The sequence below is a fragment of the Symsagittifera roscoffensis genome, chromosome 8 (assembly GCF_963678635.1).
Source record: "Symsagittifera roscoffensis chromosome 8, txSymRosc1.1, whole genome shotgun sequence".
Lineage (NCBI taxonomy): Eukaryota > Metazoa > Xenacoelomorpha > Acoela > Convolutidae > Symsagittifera > Symsagittifera roscoffensis.
In genome coordinates, this window is record NC_087069.1 from 38,405,670 (window position 1) to 38,433,344 (window position 27,675).

General features: G+C 38.5%; 1 protein-coding gene across 2 annotated transcripts; it reads right to left on the reverse strand.

Moving 5' to 3' along the window:
* Positions 1-575: 575 nt before the first annotated feature.
* On the reverse strand, positions 576-27,371 carry LOC134852902 (apoptosis-stimulating of p53 protein 1-like). 2 transcript variants are annotated; one of them, XM_063868757.1, is made up of 13 exons: positions 27,204-27,371; positions 27,006-27,032; positions 20,254-20,352; positions 17,070-17,113; positions 16,321-16,653; positions 9,601-10,195; positions 8,229-8,485; positions 4,088-5,501; positions 3,435-3,736; positions 2,903-3,069; positions 2,147-2,280; positions 1,163-1,383; positions 576-887 (listed from the first exon to the last, which is right to left on the reverse strand). In XM_063868757.1, exons 1-13 carry the CDS (start codon positions 27,346-27,348, stop codon positions 840-842), a joined length of 3,786 nt encoding a protein of 1,261 aa, XP_063724827.1. In that variant the 5' UTR covers positions 27,349-27,371; the 3' UTR covers positions 576-839. The 2 variants fall into 2 exon arrangements, with proteins under 2 accessions (XP_063724827.1, XP_063724828.1); XM_063868758.1 differs by lacking the exon at positions 27,006-27,032.
* Positions 27,372-27,675: the final 304 nt, after the last annotated feature.

Genomic DNA, 27,675 nt, shown 5'->3' on the forward strand with positions numbered 1-27,675 from the left:
TAAAGTACTTTTCTCCCTCAGAAAACACGCGCGCACAAAAAAATTTTCGTACCTCGAAAGACGCAAGAGGAGGCCAGTGACTCGATATTCGAAAAATAGAAATTTTACAAATCGAGTTAGTAAATTACAACCGATATAAAAATCAATTTTTGATTCGAACGGATTTTAACTTCTCTTGCTGAAACACTAAGAGACACTACAATGAAAATAGTTTACCGCAAAAATCAATGACGTTTAGATGTGACAACTAAGACGACAAAACATAAGCAGACACATATTAAGTTTTATTTGAAACTGAAAATCTCCGTTTGAAAAAAAAACAGGTCCTGGTCAGATTCAAACACACGACTTTTAAAGTCCCAGGCATATTCGTTACCTCCAGGCTAAGCTGGCTGCGAATGCACGAAAGTTTGAATTACTTATGAACCAAGATACAAGTGATTCAACTGATTTTGTTTAACTAGTTGTTAACCCGAAAAAGTATCTATTCCGATTTGATAACGCTTGCTTATCGCTAGAGTAAGAATTCATTTAATTTTTTATTAGCACGCCTTGAATTTTTCTAAATAAAACAATTTTCGTAAGCTAATTTGTAATTTAAGCGATAAAAGTAAGCAAGTCAACTAAAATGAAAATCAATCATTTAAATAATCTACACAATCTTTTAACGCAATTCATTTTGATAACAACTTATTGTTACATTTAGGCACATTAAAGCAAGTAGCTGGTTGAAACATTAAGTTTTAATGCAGTAATAAGGAGCAGTAGTTATTTTTCTTTTTGTACATCTGTTTGTTTGGCAAAGACTGTAAGACAATCCTGGTCACGCTATGTTTTACTCAGTTTTTGGCACCAAACTTGGCTTTTGGTTTCGTTCTGGGAAAGAGCTGAAACAAAACTAAAATTTAAATTCAGACCAAAAATATTAAAAGCATCCAAATTCAGAATCGTTGTTGGGACCACCTAGTAGAAGCTTACTTACAATGACGATCAAAATGAAATAGCCACAAAATAAACAAAAAAAATCAGAAGTTTTGCAAGAATTTCATTTGCACATGATTAACATTTTCCCAATTTACTAAATTGTTATATTTTTAAAATTTGAATTTCCGTCCAGAAACTAGAAACTAGAAACCGGTACAAGAGTCTCAATTACACTCACCCCCATAATATTTCTAGGCAAGTATCCCTGTTCTTCTCTCCCTCCTGACCCTGCCCCCCTCGCACACCACCACCACTCTGGCCCCTCCTCCTCGTCCCCCCTCCTGACTACGAACAGTGCCTCTCCCTCTGCAACTGCCAGTTCGTCTGGCCTTTCTGCCGGGTAGGGGTAGAGGGAATAGACTACACCTCGGTTGATGATGCCAAGCTTCTCCTGCACACCTGTAAATTAACAAACATAGCCAACTGACATAGACAGTTGGAAAAGAGTCAATGAACGCAAGGAAACACTAAAAAAATACTGACTCGTTTTTTATAAAAATGTCAACTTTAGAATTTTGAAGAAAAAATATATGCCCTTAAAGCTCTTTAAATTTCACTAACAATTAAAGATTGATGCTTTTTTGATAAATTTAACACAATTTCAGAAAAACTAGATCAATAAATAAAATGATTATTTCGCAGAGAAATTAAATTCCACTTTCAAAACTAGAATTCAATCACGTGTTTCCGGATCTTTACACTTTTGCTGTTCGATAGTGGAGTTTGCCTTTCTTTTAACTAAGGAAATGCACTAAACTTAAAAAGAAATCAAAATTCAAACCGCGGAAAAAGGGACTTGAGCCTGAAATTTTTTTACTAACTACTAAAAACTAAAAAAATCATCGCTACCTATAAAAGAGTTTGAACTACGTTCATATAAAATCTTCAAGACCTATATAAGAGTACTCACGTTAAGTTTAAAATGAGTACCTACAGACGGTACCCCTGTTTGTGAAGAAATTAACTCAGACTTTAGAACAATCCTTTTCTCTGCAAATGTTTCATTCTTTTTTAAAGCTCTATCCCGTTATAGCCAGCTATCCTACAATCTTTTGAGCCCCATCGCAGAAAAATTTTTTGTCAAAAGATTCTCCTGTTCTGATGGTCGTTCTCATTATTAACTCGATAAATCTATATTCTACTGTTTTTGGGGTCAACTTACCATATAGGTACTGACTGCATTGAGCGTAGTTCGGTTCGTGCTCCTCACACTTCTGAGCAGGTGTCTCACCGTCACTGAATGTCCTCGCGTAGATACACGCCCCATGCTCCACCAAGTACTTCACCAACATCACACTACACAACCACAGTCAAATAACCCATTGAACCTTACCCCGCAAATTACGTTGTAATTATAATTTTTATATTAATTGTTAGGCAATTTAAAAACTCGAAATGGTTCAATTCTAGAGCTCCTGTCTTTGTTTGGTAAAGGTAGGTTAAAAAATCTTATAAGATAGTATCGTGACTTCCAAAAATTGGTGGAACTGACTTTCATTACCCAACCCCTACCCCTCCTCCCTCTTATGGTTCCTAGTAAAGAACCTCCACATCTTTTAAGCATCAATACAAAGTAAGTATTTACGAATTTGTACCAACTAAAAAACATCCCTATAGGCTTTAGCAATAGTGAACAAGCAAAAAGAGTGGATTAGTGAACATGATCCCATAGTGAACAATATTTGATTTAGTATATACAATTAGTTAAGTACAAATTAAACGTGAAGCGACAATTCATAACAGGCGACAACTCTTAACAGGCGATAGTTCGTAACAGTATATTAAGCAGGGAACAGTGATTCACAGGCAGTATTCCTCTCGTGCCGGATGTAAGCGAGCGGAGCAAGCGTATTCTACTTGCAGATGCCTTGTTACGAATTGTCGCCATATCCAAACTTTTATAATGCAAATTAGCCACCTGTTGCACGATGCAGCACAGTGCAATGGAGTCCACCCATCTGAGTCGGCTGCATTCACATCTGTGCCTCGCTGGACCAAATAGTCCACTATTTGGGAGTGGCCAGCACATATTGCATTGTGGAGTGCCGTGATACCCTCGTCATTCCCAGCCGAGGGATTCTTGAGCTGCAGACAAAAAGTTATAAATTACTGAACTTGAAACTGACGTCTTGGCGATCAAATTTTTTTTCATAAATGCATTCCGGAATTGAGATGAAATTCCCAACTCTGCCATAGTATGATGGCTACAGATATAAGACGAAATATGAAAAGCATATTGCTTAAAAAAATCGTTGACGGATTTCTAAGCAATTCTGATCCGTGTTGTAAATCATTCGAATTTCTGTAATTAGCGTTAAATTTTTTGGTCTCCAAATACAATTCTTCGTCTTAGTAAATTGGAAAAAACATAGAAAATCCCAATTTGAAGATAGTCTTGAGCTTTTTTACTCTCTTAAATGGAATTAAATTATCTGATTTATAAGACCAACCTGTCCATACAACTGCTCAACCAGTTGCAAATCGCCTTCCAAAGCCGCGTCCAAAAACAACGCTAGTCTATCAAACACCACTCTTCGCTTCCTTTTCCCCGACTCTGTCATCTCGGCTCCCGATCCAGAGTAGCTCCTAGGTCTGTTGTTCGGCCCTTTTGGTGTCTTCAGAATTCCCACTATGGGTTTGCTGGGGGAAATTGAACTGTTTCTAGGCTGGGACGAGGATTGTGGTGGGTTCTCGATTACTGGTTCGATGTTTTTGAGGTGGTCTGGAATTAAATGTAGGGGAAGGAGTGGGCCTGAAAACAAAATGCGATCTAAGAGCAGCAAATTTGGATCACACACAAACACACACCATCATATTGCAAAAGGCGGAAAATTCTCTTCAAGGTACAAACTTAGCACATCCTCAACTGTTGATTTAGTGCTTTAAGGAGGGGTTGATATTCTTCATTAGGTTCAAGGGGGGACAGTTCAAGAGACCTGTCAAATTATTCATCAAGTCCAAAATTTAAACATTTTTTATGATAAATGTCTTCGTCTTTTCGCGTGCAATTAGATTTTCAGCATAATTCACAGTAACTAATGCAAAATGACGAATAATTCAATCAAATTTCCTTTTCACATGGATTTAAAAAGTGCACTCGAACCATTTTCGTCTCCGTGGACAAGCGAAGATCTCCTTCTAATCTGTTTATGCCCAGTTGTCTTATCAATATGGATATTGGACGAACTCTTCGACACGTCCAAGTCTTCATCTTCTTCGGGTGACCGCTTAGAATTTTCTAGAACATTCGTTCCTTCTTGTTTTTCATTGGCTGATGAAGACGGCAATGGAAAGAGTCTCTCATAAGCCGAAGGTCGCATGTTCGAGCCTGCCAGACTATAAGAATTGTTATCATTGTTTTTTAGTACATACTGCTGTAAAATTGGGTACTGATGAATCACTGGACTATCTTTTTCCTCGTTTAAAACCGAGAGTTGATTTTCAATTATGTCATCGGAGCCGGCACCTCCGTTTGGATCCTCAGATGTTACATAACCACTCGACTTACTTTGATCGCTATTCGATCCACGAGTAGTTGCATTTTTATTCAAGGGAGTAATATTTCCTCTTCCTAAATTCGATTCACTAGTTTGGTAAACTTGTTTAACCTCAACTTTATTTCGAGATTCTGACGTTGGCATGGGATAAGGTGTCTTTAAAGCCTGATAATTTGGACTGGGGGTTTTAGCTTCTGGGCTGTATTTGAACCCTTTGTCACCAACTGACAATGGAAACTTTGGATCCTTGCGAGAACTCGTAAAATTCGGATCTCGAATCGTACTCGCGTCTGACGAATCACTTTCCGAGTGCTGAACGGGTCGAACTTTTGCAAGTTTCAACGTGTAATCACTCGGACTGTCAGTTCGGCTTTTAGGCGTGACTAAACTATTATTCACGTTTCTAATTGCACTTGAACTCGGGCTTATCGATGGTGAATCGGATATTATTGACGTATTGGGGCTTCCCGAATAACTAGGGGAAAATCTTTGACCCGAGGGTTGTAACGAAGGCACTAATTGATGCTGAGCATTTTGGGGTGTCATGAAGTTATTTCTAGGTGATGACGAGTATTTATCGTCCCTTGGCGATGCTTTATCAGACGAATTAGGAGACGGTGTATTAGTATTACTCGGTTTTTGGGGCACATTTCTCATGGGGTGTACCTGTGCTATCAACGACGGATTCGGCCTGGAATCGAATCTTCTCACAGGTGCAAATTGATTTCTCGAACTGCTATTTGCTGAACTTAATAACGACTCCGAAGGGCTTGAAGAGTAACTTTGCATCTTCATTTGCTGTGGTTGAGAATTAGTTGAAATTTGGTTTTGAGCGATTATGTTTGAATCTTGGCTTGTTTGGTTTGGCTGGAAGTTTTGCTGCTGTTTAATTAGGTTTATTCGGTCATTTAGTGCTTTCATTTTGGCGTGTAGGCTGTCTAATTCATCGGTTCGTTCGCCCAAATACGCCTTTCGGGTCTCTAGTTTTGTAGCTTGTTCTTTGTTCATCATGTTGCGGACCTAAATAGTGGAAAACACTATTTGATCTTGTAATTTTAGTTTCAGACTATTAAAACAAAGCAATGAAATCTATATATAGTTTAAAAGTTGTGTGACCCATTTCTTTGTTTGACCTTTGTACTTTTTCACAAAGAGCCACATTGGCAGGCAAGAAACATGATCATCATGAGTTGGTGATTTTCCCTTCCGCAAGGAAGCAAACGTTTTTTTTATTTCGCGATTTGCATAGTTTGTAACAACTCCACTCGATAATTCATGCAATTCGAAGCTTCAGTTTCTTGAGGGAAAAACTAAACAGTTTGACTAAATAAATAATCGTTTATTTTTTATCTGATGACTGCTGCGCTTTTTGCACTCAATAATTACACTTAATCATCCGATAATGGATATTGTTAGTGGAAACAATTAGCATCCCAGTTTTGTTTCCAAATACTGTCAAAATCCCATGCCTTATCTATCTTTCAAATTAACCTAACGCAAATTAACATCCCAGTTTGTTTTGCAAAATCTATTTATTTTGATATTTTTACAAATAAACCTATCATTGAGAAACAAACATCAGTGTTGCTCAAAACTTTTGTCAAAACATTATAGTCAGGGAAAAAAAGAAAGTAAACTACCACTCGTCTATTTTTGTTATTTCCTTATGTTGATACCTAATATCTTCAACATCTGAGTTTTTCATAATCTGAGCATTCCAAAAATCATCATTTGTCAAAAAATCAATTTGCATAAATGATTTTTTAACTGCTATTTTTTTCTTTCATTTTTCTTTGCTCAATAAATTCAGTAAAAAACATACCAATGTAAATTATCGCTCAGTTGTCATTCTAATTTTCTCTCACGATGGTATCAGGTATGCTTCTTAAAGTATTAAGTTCAGTTTGCAATTGCGTCCGGTTTTCTTTGACGCCTTTTTACATTCAGTTCTTTCTCTCGTGAGAATAAAATCATCTCTAATAGACTCTCCCACGCTAGTACTTTGACGCTTTTGAAACATTCCCATCCCCTTTGAAATCATGGTCAAAGTGGAAGGAAGTTTCATCAGTTTACTTAACGATCATCTTCAAATCCACTACCTTGCAAAAAAAATCAGAAGCTGATTTCAAATCTTCATCGAATGCTAAAAAATTCAAAATTTTACTTTTCTCAAACAATTAATTGAATTATTACATCGCCTATTAATCAAATCAATTAATTACCGGTCCAAAAGATCGAGTACTTCAAATAATTTAATTGATAGCCTTGGCTTTACTTTGAACAGATATTTCGATATTTTCATTAATTCAAAAAGTCGTTCTTACTGGATTAAAATCACAGAAACCCATAAAATGACAGGCTCAATTAACAAAACGAATTCCCCAATTCTGGCTATTTTCCTCATTTTTGGATTTGGAACCACAATTTGCAATGCCAAGAATGCGGTTGACCCTTGCACATTCATGCATATGTAAGTATTGCAGTATAATTTCAATCAAACTCCAGAAAAAAAAAACAAAATAGTTTAAATGCCGAACCAAAATACACAGCCAATAGTTTTTGAAAAAGAATGGGAAAAATAATCAAATATGAAAACTAAATGATAAAAAACTCAATTATCAAAAAAAGCGCCATAAAGATTTCGTGTAATTATTTTTATCTGTTTTAGATCTGACGCAACATCTTCTGAAACCATCAGCGTTGCCAGACTAACTTGCCCAAAATCCGGAAAACTAGAATGGATGTTCGCTTCTGGACATCTGGACTTGAACATTGCGCCAAAACTCGACTCATTTAACTCAAACAGCGCTTACAATTCTGAGGTCAAAACGGCTCAAAGCCAAACGATAACAAAAGTTTGCATGATGTTTGACGTCTACTCGAATATTGACAATTCCGAATTGATTAATTTTAAGGTCAAAACCAATGGAAATGTCATCAATTTGAACTCCAATGATGATTCGGAAAACTGTTTTGAACTGATCAATGGTTTATTGCGAGTTCAACTTGAGAGCAAGTTTAGCCCTTTCGACGAAAAACACGTAACTGTAAACTACAAGATTAAATGATCAAAATGTAACCAAAATTAAACCCACTTTTCACAATGTGAACGGCTGCGATGTCTTACTCTTCCGAAACGAGCAAAAACCAACTATAGTGCAAGATTCTACTTTCATAAGAGAGCGGACTTCAAGTACAATGCAGCCAGCAAAGAACACGGGAACGTTTCGAGGACTGATTGCCACAAAAATCGTTCGAGATAGCAGTTATTCGCCTCAAGATAGCAGTTATTCATGCGGAAATTGCTTTTACGATGCATTCTTATTATGGCGGTTATTCAAAACACTGAAGCATTAGCAAAAAACTGCAATAAACCAAAAACGAGTTTCAGCCATGAAGCCGCCAAACAAATGATGAAAGAACAACTTCTGGACCAGCCTTTGCAGAAAAAAAACGCAAACCAATAAAATCCTCGCATGAAAACAATAAACATGCTATAGATAACTTTATTTTTGTACCGAAGTATATTATGATTATTCTGTAGATTAGAAATATAAATTTTAGTTCTAACCATTTTAACATTAAGCCAACATATAAAATAATTGAAATAAAACTTCAGTAAAGTTGCCTGCTTCTAGCTTACGCTATGTTGATGTCTAAAATTATGGCAATAAACATTCATTTTTGGAAAAATTTTGATCGAATTAGCCAAAAGGTGTTTCGAACCCTTTCTAGCTAGCAACTTACCACTATCTGTGAGTTCATCCTATCAAACACCAAATTATTTCCTGCAACTTGCTCCTCCCCTTCCCCGCCTTCGCCCCCACCCACAGTCATCCTCCGTGGCCCCACCAGGTCCCCATTCTGGTGCTGTAGCCCTGGAGGTGTTGTGTTTGTTTTGAGGGATTCCAATTGGGTTGTGAGATGCTCCACTTTAGCCACTGCCATGGAGAGTTCTTTCTCCTTTTCCGAGAACATGGCTCGAACACTGTCAAGCTCCATCACTGCAAAAAACACATTTTTTAATTACTCGCATATTAGATCAAAATTTGTAACAAACCAAAAAAAGAACTTTATTCAGATAACCACGATATTATTGCTCCGACCATTGAAAATGGGGAGGAACTTTGTATTCGAGTGTGTTTTAGTTTTTTCTTTTTGTTTGATTTCCACGTAAAATCAGCTACCACAAATAATCATCGGACTGTGTTGAGTAATATATCATTATTAAAGCCCTTTCAGTCGTGATTCGAACATTAAAAATTTTCAAAAATTAAGCTTACTTATGCTTAATTTAAGCCTTGAAAATTTAATTTTACTCAAATTAGTTTCATCTTCATCTTAGGAATCAAAAACTAAGCGAAAAAATTTTTTGAAATAAAAAAAATTTTTAGATTTTTTTTGTTGTTATTGTTATTTGTCTTCAAAAATTGTTTTCCGACTTGCATATTTTACAATGACTGACAAAAATCCTTAAACTTTACTTTTTCGCTCAGATTCCTTTATACACCACGCCGAAAAAGTGACACAAAATTGAAAAAAAAAATTGTAATTTTGTTGTTGTTAAGACTGGTCGGTACATTGTGCTACTTGCACAGTAACCGTCTATCATTATGAATTGGAACCGTCTCAATCGTTCGATATTTAGTCATTTTATGCCATTGATCATTAATTTTATTCGCCTATTTTGAACGTCAAATTGGATAATTCAAGCCAACTTGACAATAATTTTGACTTTTTTTTCAGCGCGTTTTTGTCGCTTAAAAAATATGTTCAAAATTTTTTAATCTTTTGATAATTAACTAGGCAATTTTTACACCAAATTTTCTCGAAAAATTTTTACTCTCGATGTCAGATAAAAATGACCAATATAACTTTTGAGTGACTGCATTTAAATGATGGCCCTAAAAATTAATTTCAATTTTGGTCGTTATTTAAACTTATCTGGACAACTTGGAAGCGATCGCGACATTTTGATTTATTTAAAATGTCTGCTTTTTCTACTAACCGCTGGTTCTGTAGACACTATTCCTATTTCTCAACACCATCAACCAATCAACAATGAAACATGCACACACACACACTTCATTAATTATTTTAAAACCTATTTCTAACTTACAAAGCATATTATTGTTGTTGTTATTTGTCCCTCGCTGCAAATTCTGCTGGACACTCTCAAAGTGCCCAAACGTACCACTGCTGCTCTTCAGCGAGCTCATTGGAACGGGCAATTGGGGAGAATTATTCTGGGAGTTGCCACCCCCTTGCCCTCCTCCCCACTCGTTAAACGCAAACATCGGGGAGTACTGCTTACTAGTAGTGTTCTCAATCACCCTTCCTGACTGTTCGAATTCCTGTTTCAACCTTGCCAGTTGAGACAATTTCTGTTGTTCGTCTATACTACTATACACATGGTTTTCATCGTACCATTCAGCCGAAGGCCTCAAAGCAGAAACACCTTCGTAATGCGATGTTGTGAGACTAGCAGTAGTATTATTGGCTAATCGACCGTTAGGACTGCCGCCATAATCATTCCTGTTTGAACTGTTCTGTACATGGTTGTATGACGTTTCTGATGTCAGTGTTGAAGGTCTACTTCGGTTTTGTAACTGATGACTACCGGAAAAAGTTGTAAGATAGTTTCGGTTTTGTTGTTGGGGGTTTCTCATGGAATTATCGCTTGCCAGGGAGAGTTGCTGTAGTTGCGGCTGCGTCTGAAATGTCCATGTTAATTTCTCTCAAAATATTCATGTTTTTTTAACATACTGCTTTAAGCATTTTGGCACTGAAAACAATATTGAAAGACTATTAAGAAAAACTCTTTTTGCCATTCAAGATTTTGATGTTTGAACTTCATTAGTGACGCAGCTAATTCAATTTGCGTTACTGGTATCAAACATCACGTAGACCTCAATGACGTGAATGAAAATAAGCAAAACAAACAAAATCGGAGCCAATTATTTACTCAGTCTATGTTAAGATTTAAAACAGTTTTTTTTTTTCAATAATCGCAAGCATTTTTTCGACAACAATATCGCTGAAGCAAACTTAACCGAAATCAACTGCTAATATGGAAAAAATTGTACTCTCAGTAATAACTCTACAAGCAGAAGCTTGTAGCAGAAAACCGGATCTGGTTTATCGACTTTTTTCTGAGTGTTATACAGACATTGAAGAAGTGTCCATAAATGCAAGTGACAGAGAAACAAAACGCTTATAGCTTTAGTGACAGAGAAACACCGCTTATAGCTTTATCAACCACAAGAATTTTTCAGGACATGAGGTTGTGTAGGATCACGAAAAGTTGTTCAAAGTTGAAAATGATTTTGAACAGGGAGCTTTGACATTCAGGAAACAAAAAAGCAGCAGGATTAAACATCTTCCAAAAAGGCTCGCAAAGCCAAAATAGGAATGAATTGAAAGGCACTAAAATTTCAAGATCTAACAAGGTATAGATATAACAATAAAACCCACTTTTGAAACAAAACACTCGCTTTCGAAAGTGTAATTAGAAGTTGGTCACATTTTGCGCCACTTCCGCGTTCGTAATTGGAGAGCGCAATTAACCAATGTTTAGCAGATGAATTTGAACTGAATTCAAAAATGCATATTTTCCTACTTTCAATCAAAAATGCAGTAGTATGTACGAATGCACTTCTGTAGTTATTAGACAATTTAAGACTTTTTTTGAAAAAAAAAATCACCAAGACTTCTATAAGAGTCTTTAGTACGTTAACGACTCTTAATATAAATTACCCCAATTTGCGAACACTGGATCACTAGGTAAACTTTTTATTCTGCTGATAAATCTGATATATAAAATCCACTTTCGAAATTAGAAGTCGATCATGTTTTTCGTGGCTTTTACACTTTTGCTGCTCAATAGTAATGTTTTCCTTTCTTTAAAACAAAGAAATGAGCTGAACTTGAAAATAAAGTCAAAAGTCAAAACGCGAAAAATCCAAATTGAGCGTGAACAAGTTTAGAGACTTTTCCTAAAAAACATGACCTATAAAAAAGTCTTCACTTTGTTCACGGACTCTGAAAAACAAACGTCAAGGAACAATATACTTGGAACAAAATGTCTCTTTTTTGGAACATTTTTTAGAAAGCCAACCCATTTTCGGAAAGCTCAATAGGTACTGTTTTTATTCTATCAGTAATTCTAGAAATTGATTTCGAGTAAAAACATACGTGAATTGATCCAATCCTTTATTTGTAAATTGTGAACTTCATCTCCGCCCATTTGAAAAAAAAATCCAAAACTTCGAATAAAACAGAAACACGAGGCGTAAACAAATTCATTATTTTCCTGGGAAAAACAACTAAAATAAGTGCATATTCACATCTTAATTAATGCTTAACAGTCAAGCAGACTACCAAACAAAATCGTGTTTCAAAGCTCAATGAATAGATATGTGTCGCAGAAGACAACTTATTCTCAAATTCAATGAGATAAACAACTGGAAACTGGAAACACGATTTTGTTTGGTAGTCTGCTTGACTGTTAAGCATTAATTAAGATGTGAATATGCACTTATTTTAGTTGTTTTTCCCTGCTATCTGGAGTGCCTTTACGCGGCGGCAGGGATGGGGCAAAACGGGCGGGACCTCAAGCCAGAGCTTCCGCGCGGCCCTCCAAATCCACCAGAATCCATCCCCGGAGTTCGTCGGAGAACTGCAAGGCGCGCTCAAACTGGGCGGGTTTTTGCTTGGGCTGGTCGGTAAACCCGCACACCAGACCAGCCTCATCCTGCGTGCGGGAGACGTCGAGAAGAACCCAGGGCCGGTCAGGTGGCCCTGCGGAAAATGCGGATTAGGGGTATCGAACAAGGATTACTCCATCCGCTGCGGAGACTGTCATCAGTGGGTGCATAGACGGTGCACGGGCATGTCAGTGCCGGAGATCAGGAGCTGGCAGCAGTGGCGCTGGCACTGTGGGTGCCGACCCAGCCCTCCCCCCAGTGTTCCAGCCCCACCCTCACCACCGGTCATCCCCACCCCAAAGCAAACACCAACACCACCAGTGCCTACGGCCAATGGCCCTAAGGCCAAGGGACCTTTCGAGCTCAGGATCATGCAGCTAAACATCGCAGGCTGGAGAGGGAAAGCCACGGCCCTCAACAAGTTGCTTGATGACCTGAAAATCGACGCTGCGGTAATCCAAGAGACCAAGATCACCGCAAAAGATCCCAGCCCAAACACCAACGGATGGACCACTCTGAGAGCCGATAGGACCATCCATCGGACACCAGGAGAGCACCCTCAGGGAGGCCTGGTCACTTTAGTGCGACCGGGAATTGCTGTTGAGCAACTGCCAAGTCTCCGACTCCCCGACTCAGCCGCCCTGGAGTCTATCGGTGTCAAGCTACACCTCCAAAAAGGCGACCTAGATATCTGGAATGTGTACCGCCCCCCAGTCAGGGGAGGCTCAGATGACCGCGACGCAGACCTTTATTTGGACAGGTGGCCGCACAGCGGGAAGGTTCTGATCTGCGGAGACCTGAACGCGCACGGCACTTGGGACAGCTTCGTGGAGAGCGACACTTTGGGGGAAGCAGTGGAGGACTGGCAGATCTCCAGTCAGATGTCTCACCTCAACACTGGAGCCCCCACCCGCGTGGACCACTCGGGCAACCCCTCTGCACCAGATGTGTCCTTGGTTCACTCCAGTCGTTCTCACCTGTTCTCATGGAGTACCCTCGACACTATAGGGTCGGATCACCTTCCGATCCTCATCGAGATCACCAATGCTGCCCTCCCCGGTAAAAAGGAGAAGCGGAGACCTAATTACAGAAAGACAGATTGGAACCAGTTCAAACTGGAGTGTGAGAAGCGCTTCGACGAGCGCGACAACACGGGCCTCTCCATTGAGAAGGAGCACGCGCAGTTTGTGGAGACAGTTCTCGAAGCAGCTGCCCGTTGCACCCCACTCGGTGGTGGGAAGGGCCCTAGAAAGCCATGGTGGTCCAGGGCCTGCACAGAGGCCAAGAAGGCGGTTTCTAGAGACTTCAGGCAGCTTAGAAACTCCCCTGGAGACCCAGAGGCAGTCAGACGCTATACAGAGTCGAAGATCAATATGGACAGGACCGTCAAAGACGAGAAGAGAAGAAGCTGGAGAGAGTTCACCGGTACTCTCACCCCGCAGACCCCCACCACCAAAGTCTGGGGGATGCTGAGGAGCATGGATGGCAGACAGAAGAACTCCCTGCCAGACGCGCCTATTAAGCAAGGGGACACCACGGCAATCTCGGACTGGGAGAAAGCCAAGTTGGCAGCGGCGACTTACGCCAAGGTGAGCCGAGTACGCATCCCGCGCGCTCAGAGCAAAGCCGCTTACCTGACTGTCAGAGCGGCACTCCGACCGGCGAGAGACCCGGTTACGGACGAGCTGGAGTCTGACTTCACCCTGGCACAACTCAAGATAGTTCTGGACAACCTCTCCCACGGAGCGCCGGGAACGGACACTGTCCACCCTCTACTTCTAAAGCACCTCCCGGACTGCGGGCAGACTCGCCTGCTCGACCTCATAAACCGCAGTTGGGTAGAAGGGAGAGTCCCCACGGCTTGGAGAAGAGCGGTCATAGTGCCCATTCTGAAGAAGAAGAAGCCGGCCCACGAAATCAAGAGCTTTAGGCCTGTCTCGCTTCTCTCTTGCATTTCGAAAGTGGCCGAGAGTCTGGTTGAGAGAAGAATCCGCTCCTGGTGCAACGACCACGACGCGATCCCTCCGCAACAGTCAGGGTTTCAACCGAAGAGATCGACCCTCGACGTCATTACACACGTCACACAGTCAGCCTTCGACTCGCTTCAGCGACGGGACAGGTCAGTCCTGGTAGCAGTCGACTTCAAGGCAGCATTCGACCGCGTGTGGAAAATGGGCCTCCTGAGAGACCTGGCGGCCGGGGGCCTCCCCTCCCGATGCCTCCGCTGGCTCCGTGCTTTCCTGTCGGACAGATACGCCGCCGTCCGCTGGAACGACACCCTCAGCCCATTCAGACTCTTCCAAGAAGGCCTCCCCCAAGGCAGTCCGCTCTCGCCCCTTTTGTACTGCATTGCGACCGCGCGGCTGCCACGTGCAGCGTTTGAGGCAGCCCCAGAGAGTGAGACCGATCAGTACGCAGACGACTTCACGCTGGTTGCATCTGCGAAGACCCCAGAGCTTGCAGCCGAGGCTGTTCAACCAGCTCTGGACGCCGTTACGGACTGGGCAAGCAACAACCACGTCCTTTTCAGCATGGACAAGACGGAGGCGCTGATTATCTCCCTGGACCCCCGGGAGACTTGCGGCAAGGCACAACCCACCCTCCGCCTAAACCACGAAGAGGTTTCCTATGCCTACAACCCGGAGACGAAGAAGACCACTGGCCCGGATATCCTAGGTGTGAAGTTCGATTCGCAGCTTCGTTTCAACCAACAGACCGAGATCGCAGTGAAGAAACTGAAAAACAGGACGAAAATCATCCAAGCTCTTGCCGGGAAAGATTGGGGTCTCAGGGCATGCGACCTCCGCCAGCTCTACAAGTCGTATGTCCGACCAGGAGGGCTGTATGCGGCCGGTAGCTGGGGTTGTTTCCTCGCAGACTCCCACATCAGAAGACTAGAATCCTGCAACTACAACGCAGCTCGGACCATCATAGGAGCCCCCTCTGGCTCCCCTGCTGCCCCAACCTGCTCAGAAGCAGAGCTTATTCCGATCGAGCAGGTCATTCAGGAAGAAGCGACTCTGTTATTTAATAAATACACTCGATTCCCGGAAAGTCACTTTCTTCATGACCTGACCAAGCCGGTTGCCACGCGGCCAAGACTGAAGTCTAGAGGAGAAAGCTCGTTCCGCAAGGACTGGCGACAGACGGCCTCCAGACGGATCGCAGAAATTCCACGAGGCTCGTCGGTCAGAGCTCAGATAATCCAGGACCGCGAGGACAGAGCCAGAGCGACCTACTTCTCCCACACACCCGCAGACTCCTGGCACAGAAGGTGCACAAACGGTCAGAGTCTCCCAGTCTGGACGACCAGAACGCGGGAGGAAGAAGTCGCCTTACATCGCCTTAGACTAAACCGCGCCACACATCTCCAACACTTCCGACACCGAATCGGAAAAGAAGATTCGCCAATTTGCTCCAACTGCGATCTTCAACAAGAAGAAACGGCCGAACATTATCTACTAACCTGCCCACGCTGGACTAAGGAGAGGCTCGACTGCCTGGGAGCGGTTCCAGATCCGTCAATCCTGCAGAACGCCCCCGAGAGCGTGGTTTCGTTCATCCGACGAACTGGCATGATCAATGCCGCTTAATCAGTGAAAAGCCCGGGACAACCAAACCAAACCAAACTGGAAACGGCAGTAACCCTAAGAATTTCAACCCCAGCTCTAAGAAAATAACGCGATCACGTAGACTCAGCCGCATAAAGCATTGTATTTCCCAGTCAACTTACTCAGAGCTTTTGTGAGCAACAAAATTGGTATGTCAGAAGACCTGCAATTACGCGATACAACAAATTGTAAGAATTTCATGCTAAATTTAAGTTTTGGAATCAATTGTCTGTACAACGTCGACATGCCAGCGTAAAACAGAAAGTTGAGATAATTAAACTTACCACTGCCGACCAAAACTGATCTACAAAATAATAATTTGTTGCATTTTTTAAAACTATATCGCAGATAACTTTTTGAGTTTTCTGAAGAGGTTCAAATGAAAACTGTGATCGGAATACAATGATTACCTTTTGTTTTGGTTTTTATAATGCATAATTGCTTTGTATTCGTGCTAATCGCTCATAAAAATCCGTCATACCAAAAAACCACAAGAAATGAAAAAAAAACGTAAATTCTTACCGAGTACATAGCTAAGTTCGTATCACCATTTGCCGTTTCCACACTTAAAGGTAAACTGTTACTACCACTAGCAGCATTGCCAGAATTCGACCTCTTATGAACTCCACTGGACAAATCGTGTAATAAATGCTGCTTCTCCTGAAGTAACTTCTGCTGCGTATAAATTTGTTCTGCCTGCCAAACTTCAAGTCCTTTTAAATCTTCGAGATCCGAAACTAATGAATCAATTTGTTGCATTTGATTTCGATATTCATTTTGGTGTTGTAAATTTTGACCAGTGTTGTAAGTTGCATTTCTAGGTTCTTCTGAATCGGTCGCACGCCGGTTTGACGGCTGAAAAAAATACAAAGTAAAGTTCAATCAAATACCTTCTAATTTGAGAATTTGTAATAATGTTATAAAACTTACAAGCGTCAAAACAACAAAAGATATAATAACTGTTAGTGCAAAAAATGAAAAGAAAAAACTTCAAAGCGACGCCTGAACTGTTTGAAAAAAGCACCAAAGGGTTGAAAAAAGATTACTTGAAAACATTTATCAGCAATAATTCAGAATGTGTCACAATTTTGTCTGAATTTGCAAATTAGCAGTCTATTTAACAAACTCGTTCAAACATCACCTTTTGATTTTAACAAAACCAGGTGCATTCATTATAAATTCCGACTTCTTTAATTTAGATGACATAAATGTCAATTATTCATTAATGAGCGCAAACTGAGAAAAAAAGGAAGTCTAAATAAGCGACTTACCTGATAATTCGGTGCTTCGTCCCGGAAATTTCTGTCTGAGAAGTCTGAAAAAAATGGACGTTATAATCATAAAAAAGAGCTCATTTATAATTGTGACTCATTTTAGACTGTAAAATTTATCTCAATTCCAAATAAATAAATGATTGCATTTAAAAACACGCGCAAAGACTTTCCGTTAGACTATGATCCAGGATAACAGCCAGACCAATAAATAATTAATTCATTTCTACTTCAAATCAAAGTATTTTTCAATGAAAAAAAAACTATTTCGTTTCCTATTGCGAGATATGTTCAAATAGCTCAAACAATGCAGAAAACGCTCAAAAATTATTTACCTGTCCAGTCCATATTGTAATTTTTAAATTCCACGAAAATATCAAAGACTTTTTACACCTGGCCGAAAATTGATCCGAGATTAATTAATTGATCAGCTTTCAAATCTTCCTCTTGGACATATGGTTTTGATTTCGCTTTAACATTTCTGATTAAACGCAATATAACAAGGACAACACGGTTGTAGACTGTTAAGAGGCATTTCCACTGGTAACTCTGAGAAATTCTGCGATTTCAAATTAAACAGCAGCTAAATGAAACTGAAAAATGTTTGACATGTTTTACAATTGCATTAATTCGGTCTTGTTTTAAGTCTGATTTTAACAAGTCAGAGAAGTTCTAAATTGGTAGATTTGAACAAGGACCGAAGAAAATAAAGCGTTCAACAAGGTGTGCATTTAATCAGCATACTAAAATAAAATCCTAGTGGTCAAGAATTTGTTTTCAATAACGATCGCCTCAAAATACGTTTTTAAGACAAACAATAAAATTTAGACAGCAACTGAAGAAATTGTGATTATTTTTTCAGTTATGAAATGCATTTTTTTAGTGAAATGTGATTTTTTAATCAATTTTTTAAATTATTAAATGCGTTTAAAAGCCAAACCTTATAAATTTTAAGGAATTTTGTCAAATTTTTCAGATTAAACAGGAATGAGAAATATAAAGAGGAATCCTCCGAGATAATAAACCGGCAAACAGGCTTTAAGGTGTAATGCAAACTTCAGTACACTACAAATCCATAGTCTTAGATAAATTGGTATCTTAAAACCTTCCGTTCTTCAAATGAAATTCAAATTAAATTGGCATAGCGGTCAACATAAGCCCCATCAAAAGCAGAAACACCCATAAGTAATCAAGAACTTTAAAACATCGGAAATTAGTCAGTGAACACTGTTCCACAGGTGCAAATTTCATTACTATGTTCCATATATGTCCATACATATGTTCTGAATTACTAAGTTAACAAACTACATCAGAACAAACTCAACTTTCCTAATTTTAGTACCAAGTATTTAATTATAAAGCAGTGTTGACTGAAAGAAAGAAATAAAGAGAAATTTTCATAGATTACTCGTTTATAACTCCAGTAAAACTCGATATATCCAGTTTAATGTAGAAATGACCTAGACAAGCCTATTTTATTTTGCCAAAATAAAATCCAAATTTTTTTTGAACTGTCTGCTTTTAGCGTATTCTATCCAATACACTGTTCACTGATTGCTTGAAATTGTTGTTTATTGGCTCGAATTTAGACAAGACCTATTAAACTTTAGATCCATGTGAAAACAAATCGTACTTCGGGGAAAATAAGCGGCCTCTATCCTTGCATTTCACTTTCGAATTCCATTCCATTCCTGTTCTATTTCGGGAAGGATAGATTTCCATCAAAATCAACCAGCAAGCATTTCAAATCAAACCCCGCAGTCTTTTAATTCGGTTAGACCCTCAAAATGTCCTGGTTTTAAATCGACCTCAAAACAGACTAGCTGCCATTATGCAGATACGTCTAGAAGCAGACGAGTAAAAAAAACGTTTACTTTTTGTCTCCTTTTGGACCGACATCCGCTTGAAAAAACAGAAAAGTCAATGACCTAGTATGGAAGCGCACTAAAGGAAAGGAGCCTTTTTTATCGTGAGAGTATATAGTTAGTATGAACGATTTCTAAACAGAACACTTTTGAACTAAAAATTTGTAACTCTTCTAGCGCAAAAAAGTCAGTAAATATTACGTACGAATTTTTTTTTTTAATCAAAAACACTTCAAACTTTATGCACAGCTCAAAACGGGCGTTGTTTCCATCAAAACCTTGTGTGCTTTTTCGAACACAAAGCACAGTAGACAGAAAAATATAGTCTGTTTAAACTGAATTCCACTCGTCTAATTCACACAGACACTTCATATGTGCCAAGGGCTAAAAATGTACGAAAACATGTCACATGGACTAAGAGCGCACAACTGTTTAGCAGTTTTGACTTCTGCTGGCCAAATATTTGGACCAGAAGACGTCAAAAGCCAGACTGCTTACGGATACTACTTGCGAATGGGTTACCTGCTATAATATTTAGAGTTATAGTTGCATTTGAGAATTTGAAAAGAAAGAGCAATTAGAGTTAAATGAGATCAAAAAATAAGATTTCCAACCGAAAAACTTTAGCTTTTTTAATCAAATAATAACAATTTGAAAAACTACATTTGCATTGATTGAAGAACTAACAGTGAAATGAGAAGATCATCTTTGCCAAAAGACCACCGGTTGAACATTTTCCAGCAACAAATATACTAATTCAGAAGAACATCATGGATTGCATTGGAAAAATTCATAGAACCGATTCACTCCATAACTCAAGGGAAATTACGAGAGCTATTCTGAAACGCTAAAAATGCTATTCACAAGGAAAACTGTCCTGTTCCATTTTCAACCGAAAACTTACTAATTAGCCACTGTAAAAAACAAACAGCCAACAGACAAATGGAAAGTGTCAATGAACGCAAGAAAACAGAAGAAAAATAGTTTATTATTTTTTAAATTTCACTTCGAATTTGAAAGAAAAAACAATTGACATTAAAAATCATTGAACTTCGAGAATAATTTATGATTGACTTTTTTTTGATAAAATTGACCCAATTTGGAAATTCTGGATCAATAGGTATTTTTTATTACGCTGGGAAATCTTCCAATTGAAATCCACATTTGAAACTAAAACTGAACTTGAAGAGAAATCGAAACTCAAACAGCAAAAGATCGAATTTTCCTTTAAAACTAAAATATCAACACAACGTTCACTAATATTTAAAAATCCCGCGATCTCAACATTACGACCAGAATAACTTAAAACATTAACTCACCTTGATGAACTCTCTTGACGCTGAATTTGACTTGGGAGAGTTGCGGCCCCCACTGTCGCAACACATCACTCAAGTACTCGTGCTCTTTGATGGTCCGCTCTGGAAAAAGTACAGTATCAAAAGTACAGTATCAAGTTGAAAATCAATCACGAGTACAAATACGAATCACAAATACAGCACTATAATTAGCAAAAATATTTAAGAATTCAGAACTTCGATTTCGTATTTTTCATGGCCCCGAAAACTAAGGCTTAAACTCGGCCTTTTATCATCTTTGAAACACAACTTTTAAAAACAAAAGCAATTATAACGACAAAAATTAAGGCATAAAACAACAAAAACAAGCCCAGTCAGAATTTCGCTTTCATATTTTTCATGACCCTACAACTTAGGGCTTAAACTCGGCCTTTTATCATCATTGGAACACAAATTTCGAAATAGCTACAGTAATACTGAGAAAAACTGCGACACAAAACAAAACAAGGCCATTCAGAATTTCGCTTTCATATTTTTCATGGCCCTAGTAACTAAGGCTTAAACTCGGCCTTTTATCATCATTGAAACACAACTTTTAAAAATTATAGCAGTTATAACGACTAAAATTACGGCACAAAAAAAAACCAGGCCAGTCAGAATTTCGCTTTCATACTTTTCATGACCCTAAAATTTAGGGCTTAAACTCGGCCTTTTATCATAATTGGAACACAAATTTCTAAATAGCTACAGTAATACTGAGAAAAATTGCGACAAAAAACAAAACAAGGCCAGTCAGAACTTCGCTTTCGTATTTTTCATTACCCTAAAAACTAGGGCTTAAACTCGGCCTTTTATCATCTTTGAAACACAACTTTTAAAAACAAAAGCAATTATAACGACAAAAATTAAGGCATAAAACAACAAAAACAAGCCCAGTCAGAATTTCGCTTTCATATTTTTCATAACACTAAAATTTAGGGCTTAAAATCGGCCTTTTATCATCATTGGAACACAAACTTCGAAATAGCTACAGTAATACTGAGAAACATTGCGACACAAAACAAAACAAGGCCATTCAGAATTTCGCTTTCATATTTTTCATGGCCTTAGTAACTAAGGCTTAAACTCGGCCTTTTATCATCATTGAAACACAACTTTTAAAAATTATAGCAGTTATAACGACTAAAATTAAGGCACAAAAAAACCAGGCCAGTCAGAATTTCGCTTTCAATTTTTCATGACCCTAAAATTTAGGGCTTAAACTCGGCCTTTTATCATCATTGGAACACAAATTTCAAAAATGTTAGCAGTAAACTTAAAATTTCAACGAAACAAGACTACAAAACCACGACCCTAAAAACAATCAATCATTATTCACAAAAAATTTCAATTTCAACTTCAATCTCGATAAATTGGAGAATTCGAAAAGCGAAAAAAAAACGAAATATTGAAACAACTATGCCAGTCGAGACAAACTTTTTAAAAAATGCCGCAAAGAGTCCGCAAAACCATGTACGAGCAAAGCACTCAATTTTAAAAAAAATAGATTAAATTAGCTGAACTCTAAGCGAAGAGGAAAAAATGTTGATTAGAATGCAGTTAATATTTGACTATTTTTTCCAGCGCTTTTTTTCTCAATTTAAACGCGGAAAGTGTCCAAATTGATTGTGTTCAAGATCTACAGTGATTTAAAACTGGAGATTAAATACCAAATTCAAAAACAGTGGTTAAACAAAAAGTATCAACTTCTGTCTGAAAATATGATCGATATCAAATCTCAGTATTTCCGTTAGTCATATCACTCGGGTAATAAAAAAGAAACATTGCGGAAAGGAGCCATAACCTATCGATGGATTGAGAGAGTGACGCTTAATTTGAAAACAATGATCAGAGCAACAAAACGATTAGGATGAGCAGAATCAAATGATTGTGAAAGCATTGGCTTCTGACAAGATGTTACTGAATAGAACTGGAGATTGATGAAAAAAATTCTTTTCTGATCGAACCTATAGCAAAAATTCTGAAAGGATAACTTGTCCGTAATGCAAAAAAAAAAACGAACGTTTTTTCAGGCTAAGGATTCAAACCTGAGTAAGGCGACAATTCGTAAGAGAAGCAATTCGTAGGAAGTGACAATTCGTAACAGAAGATCATGCGGGGAACACTGATTCACACGGAGCATTCCTCTCTCGGACTTCTTACGGATTGTCGGTCTACCTCAAGGCTGATCCATATAACTTCATCTGGATTCATGAGAAGCTGGAACTTTAAATAAAATTAGAAGGAAAAATCTGTGGTACAAGAAACTCGGAGCCAACAGAGCAGCTATTCTTAGATGGAAGTTCTGGGTGAAAGAAAGGCCAGGTCACAAACGGCTGAAAAATGCTCATTTTGGTCGAAGAATTAAACGTCTTAACTTCAAAAACTCAAGTTAAACCTGAATGCACTTCTAAAACAGAAAGCTGTAGATCCAGTCAATTCCCAGCATCGAGACAAATCAGTGAAATCGTATGAAGAAGCAGTCAATTCAGGCCATTACAGAATAAAAAAATAAGGACAAAAAACTACGAAGTGAAGTATTGATGATATCAAGATTTTCTAGGTACTTTGAGAACCATGAGCAACTTTCATAATACATAAATTAAGAAAAAAGATTGCAAACTATGCGATTTCATATCCCCAGCTTGGTGGATATGTGACAGATAAAATCTAGAACGATGGGTCACACGAAAGAGTCAACCGAGGAAAAAAGTCAAGAGAAGTTAGTGAACTGACAGATAGACAACAAAGCAAAACAAAAAAGACAGGCCAGTGAGACAGTACATTGAGAAAATTCAGTGATCAAACGGAAATCTGGAGTCCCAAGGAAAGCTGCAGAAAGCACATGAGAGAAAGATATGGACACGAAAGAAATATTCTGGGAAAAGCGATAGATAGAAACTGATATTCTGTTCAAACTGAATACACTACACTCTGTACTAGCTACTTTCGGAACCCCCATTGCAACACAAATAGGATTCATAGCCCCATCTACCTAGAATATTGAGCACCCAACTTTTTTGGGGGAGGACGGGGGGTCTGAATGGATCTCTACGGAAGTTTCGAGCAAAATTTAGACCCAAAATTTCAAAAATATACCATTGCGAACTGCAAACCAAAACCACTGTTGTCTCCACGCAAAGCAATAGTCGCCTGGTTTAAAAAACTGATACCGTATGCCAACTTTTAATTTCCGAAAAAAATGGAACGATTCGATTTTACCATTTAATCTATCAGAAATTATTCAAATTGGCGGGAACTCCTTAATAACTTTGAACCCATTTTGCAAGGAAAAAGGCCATTTGTTAAAGCCTTTTTATGAAGAATCACATGTTACGAAATGTCGCACTACCTCAAGACTGATTCATTTGCTTTCATCTGGGCTCAAATTCCGACAGAGAAGCCGGAACCTGACAAAAATAAGTACAAGGAGAAACTTTTGGCAGAAAAAACCGCGAAAACAACAGAGCAGCTATTAGAAAATTCTTCGATAGAAGTCCTCTGGATGAGCTTTCAACTCATGCAGCTCTGTAGATTGAGTCAATTCGCAGCCACTGAACAAAACCAAAGAAATTGCGAGACGAACAAGTGAAATCAGGCCATTACAGAAATCAACGAGTTTTATGACTAAAAGCTACGAAGTGAAGTATTGAACTTTTAAGACTTTCAGGGTACCTTGAGAACCATGAGCAACTTTCATAATACATGAAAAAGGAACATGATTGCGCATCATTCGATTTCATCACGAGACCACTGAATATGTGACAGAGATAAAGTGACACGAAAGATAGACAAACGCGGAAAAAAGTCAAAAAAAAGTTAGTGAGAAAGACAACAGCAAAATAAATGAGGGAGCAAGAGATACAGATGGAAACTGAAAAAATCAATTAATGTGGTTTTTAAGGAATTTGTAGATGCTTTGTTGTTGCTTGGGAAGATTGCAAACCGTCGCTGCAAGATTATGAACTCGAACTTGATTTAAAGCATAGGGGTTCTACCAAAAAACTACAGAAGATATCGCTAAGTTTGAAGTATGTGAAAGAACCTTGATTTCGCTGAGTCGCTGATATGCAATTCTGTGACGCGACTCGTTAAGCTTAAGATCAGACTTGGCAAACGACGCAACTCGTTATGCTTCAGATCAGACTTAGCAAACGAGGTACGTGCTTAAATTTTGTATTCGACTCGAAATGTTTGCTGACAAGACACAGGCTGAAAAATTGATATGAAATGATTGTGGATTAAGTTTTATGGTTTCGGAGTAATACAGTTTAGGTTGAAAAGTCAGAGAGAATAGTGTTTCCCAGAAAAATGAACACTTTTTTGTACTTGGCAGAACAGTTTAAGGCTAAAAGTTTTCATTTTGTTGAACAAAATTTTGATTACTGCAGAGGATGAAAAAGGTTTTCACTCAGTGTTACAAAAAAAGCTACTGTTGAACAGAGAGGTATCTTCATGAAAAGGAAAATTTCAATAGGAAAGAACTGCATGTTTGGTATGACTTAGTCAAATGTTTCGACAAAAAGTCCGTTTTGCTTTGAGGTCTTATAAAGGCGGGGGAAAACGCTTGGGAAACTTTGTGCAAAAGGTTTAAAAGCATTGAGAACATAACTGCAGCGACTGATTTTACATTTAACTTCGATTAGGATGAAAGCTAAAAACGAGTTTAGTCGATTGTCTTACAATAGTTGAGAAATTATACAATAAATTATGAAGTAAACAAGGGTTTAAGTGAAAATATGTTTGTCGATCACCATTGAAGGCCTTCCAAAGGAGTTTAGTACCTTGTTTATTGATTTAAAAAAGTTAAAATGATCAGACGTTGAATGAGATTCAGAAGAGCAGATGTGGTCGAGTGGGTAAGAAGCGCAGTATTTAACACAAAGGTCGTCGGATCGAATCCTGCTTCGATCAAGCAGGGTTGGAAGGATCCTAGATAAACTTTGAAGGCTATGGAAGAAATGGGAAGGAGACAAAACTTTTTTGGGTGCAAAAACAAAGGACACATAGCAGCTTATTGTAGGTTTAACTAAACTCTTTTTAGCAGCTTTTACAATTTATCAGATAGGGTTGATGTTGACTTAGTTATAGATTCAAGTACAACCAGGCTATTCGAAAGGATAAAATGTATTTGAGCAGGACGAGAATTTTAGTGACACTGTTAAGAGCGCTAACAAAGCTGTTTCTATTGTTTTAGCAAAAGGAAGAATTGAGTTTACTGTGTGAGACAAAGAAATTTTCAAAACTGTTTCAACGAGTAAGTGTGTCTATGTACCAGAGAAACCGCGAGATATTAATGTGAGTCTTCGAATTTATTAGAGGAGCTGAGGTAGTTTTCGGAGTAAAGTCGTGTATTGAACAAGAATATAAGAGGGTTTACACTCTAGGCAAGTAAGCGAGAGTTTCTCTTTATTTGTTAAATGTTAGGAGCTGGAAATCAAGCAAGTTAAGAAATAGAATCAAATTTACGTGCTGATGAAGCCGAGAATTAAGCTTTAGAATACAAAGTCAATCAGACTTAAATTTGAGGTGAGACGAAACAAAAGATTGAGACATTGAGTGAGCAAATGGAGGACTTGATGATTAAAGACGATGATTAAAAGAACGAGGATGGGCCAAAATTGAGCTTCCAGTCCATCAAAAAGTAGAAGTTTGCTCGATGAATGGTGTAAAAGAGTTGTTGCGAAGCAGACGAAGGTTTTTGTCTGGACTACATACCGATATTGCTCTCATCAAAAATGACAGGAAACATGGTAAAACTGAACCTCAGGACTTGTGCAGGACTTTATGCATGACTTAACTTGGAAGGAGGTGTCTTAGGTTTCGGAGAATGGACTTCTCACTTTATAAAGAAATCACTTCCCACTTTATATAGAAGTTGATCCACTACTCTTTGATCGCTCTATTATTCATCTGTTGATTGATAGCTTGTTTTGCTGCCAAATTCTTCTTTAGTATATATTGTACTTTCTTCACAGTGAATAGTCTTTTACTCCTACTAACCGATTATGCATGAATAAGTTAAAACCACGCTTCGCATTGCTCTTTTCCAGAACTAAGCTTCATCAATTGTTTCAAATCCCTTTCACTAATAAATGAAGCCCTTAATAACTGATTGAAAACTCACAATGAACATAATTAAAATGGGCCCTTCTGTCATGCGACGGTACGTGCACAGGTTGGATAGGGCCGTACCAACGCTCTATAATACATCGGCAAACCTTCATGAATAAATCAAGACGTGTCAATTAAAATCTACCCTCCTCGATTATAGCACAGATATAATTGTTTATGTTGGATGTACTTTTAAGACTTTTGCACCCCCTAAGGCATAGGATTGCACTCCTCAGAAAAGCAAAACTTATTTTTGTTCTTATAAAGTTTATTGTGTCCGAGTATGATTCGTTCCGTTTTTCGATTAGTTTCTCTGCTAGTTTCTTGACGGTTTTTGTTGAGCCTGGTGCTGCGCCTCCGGTAAAAGTAAATTAACATACTGTCTATATAATTCGAAAAAACGCTTAGTCCTCTTGATTAATTAAATGAAGAACCCAAATTATAAAAGTTATCAAACTGATGAAGAAAACAGAAAAGAAATCAAATAAAACTCTACAAGCCCATGAGATATGATTAACGGTTTTCGCCCTTTGTCTGAAGTTATTTGACGCTCAGTAAGGTCCTTATTTTCGAAAAAAAATCACAGTACAATGATAACAGTTGTAAAAGTAAAAGCAACATACCAACTATCAACTGAGCAATTTGCTCATCTAAATTATAAGCCGAGCTTATGTTTAATGCAATAAATCACGAGACATCCGATTTAATTTTCACAAATTTGATTTTCAAACCGTTCCTATTTTCTTGATTTTTAAATAGTTCGACTTGTTGGTCAAAACATCTTTCGGATACGTTTTGTATTTCTTATTGGGAACACTTACCACATTCTCTCCAATGCTCAGTCAATTCATAGGTGCCATCGGTAGGCAAATTAAAGGCATTCAACAAATCCCTACAAGTAGTGTCAATAAGTATATTAAACTCATGGAAACTTCGTTGTTCGTCAAAATACACCTGTATGCTCATTGCTGGAAATTCAAGCAGACCATAATTCTGAAATTAATTAACAAATTACAAATAACTAGCGTCTAACGCACTTCCGGTGCATCAAACATATTAGTATAAGTGAAATATACCGATATAGCCGAGGGAGAGAGGAGTTTAGGCTTCTGTATTTTACACAAGGTTGAAAGCGCTTGAAGCTTTTAAGATACGCGTTAATTTTACGTGCATGTTCAATTTGCACAAGGGTTTGCACCTATCACTTGACGGCTGATCTGACTTTCTGAACCAGGTTGCAATGTCCAAAGTATAGTGGGTAATCAGAAGACCATTTATCCACGGGGGAAAGGA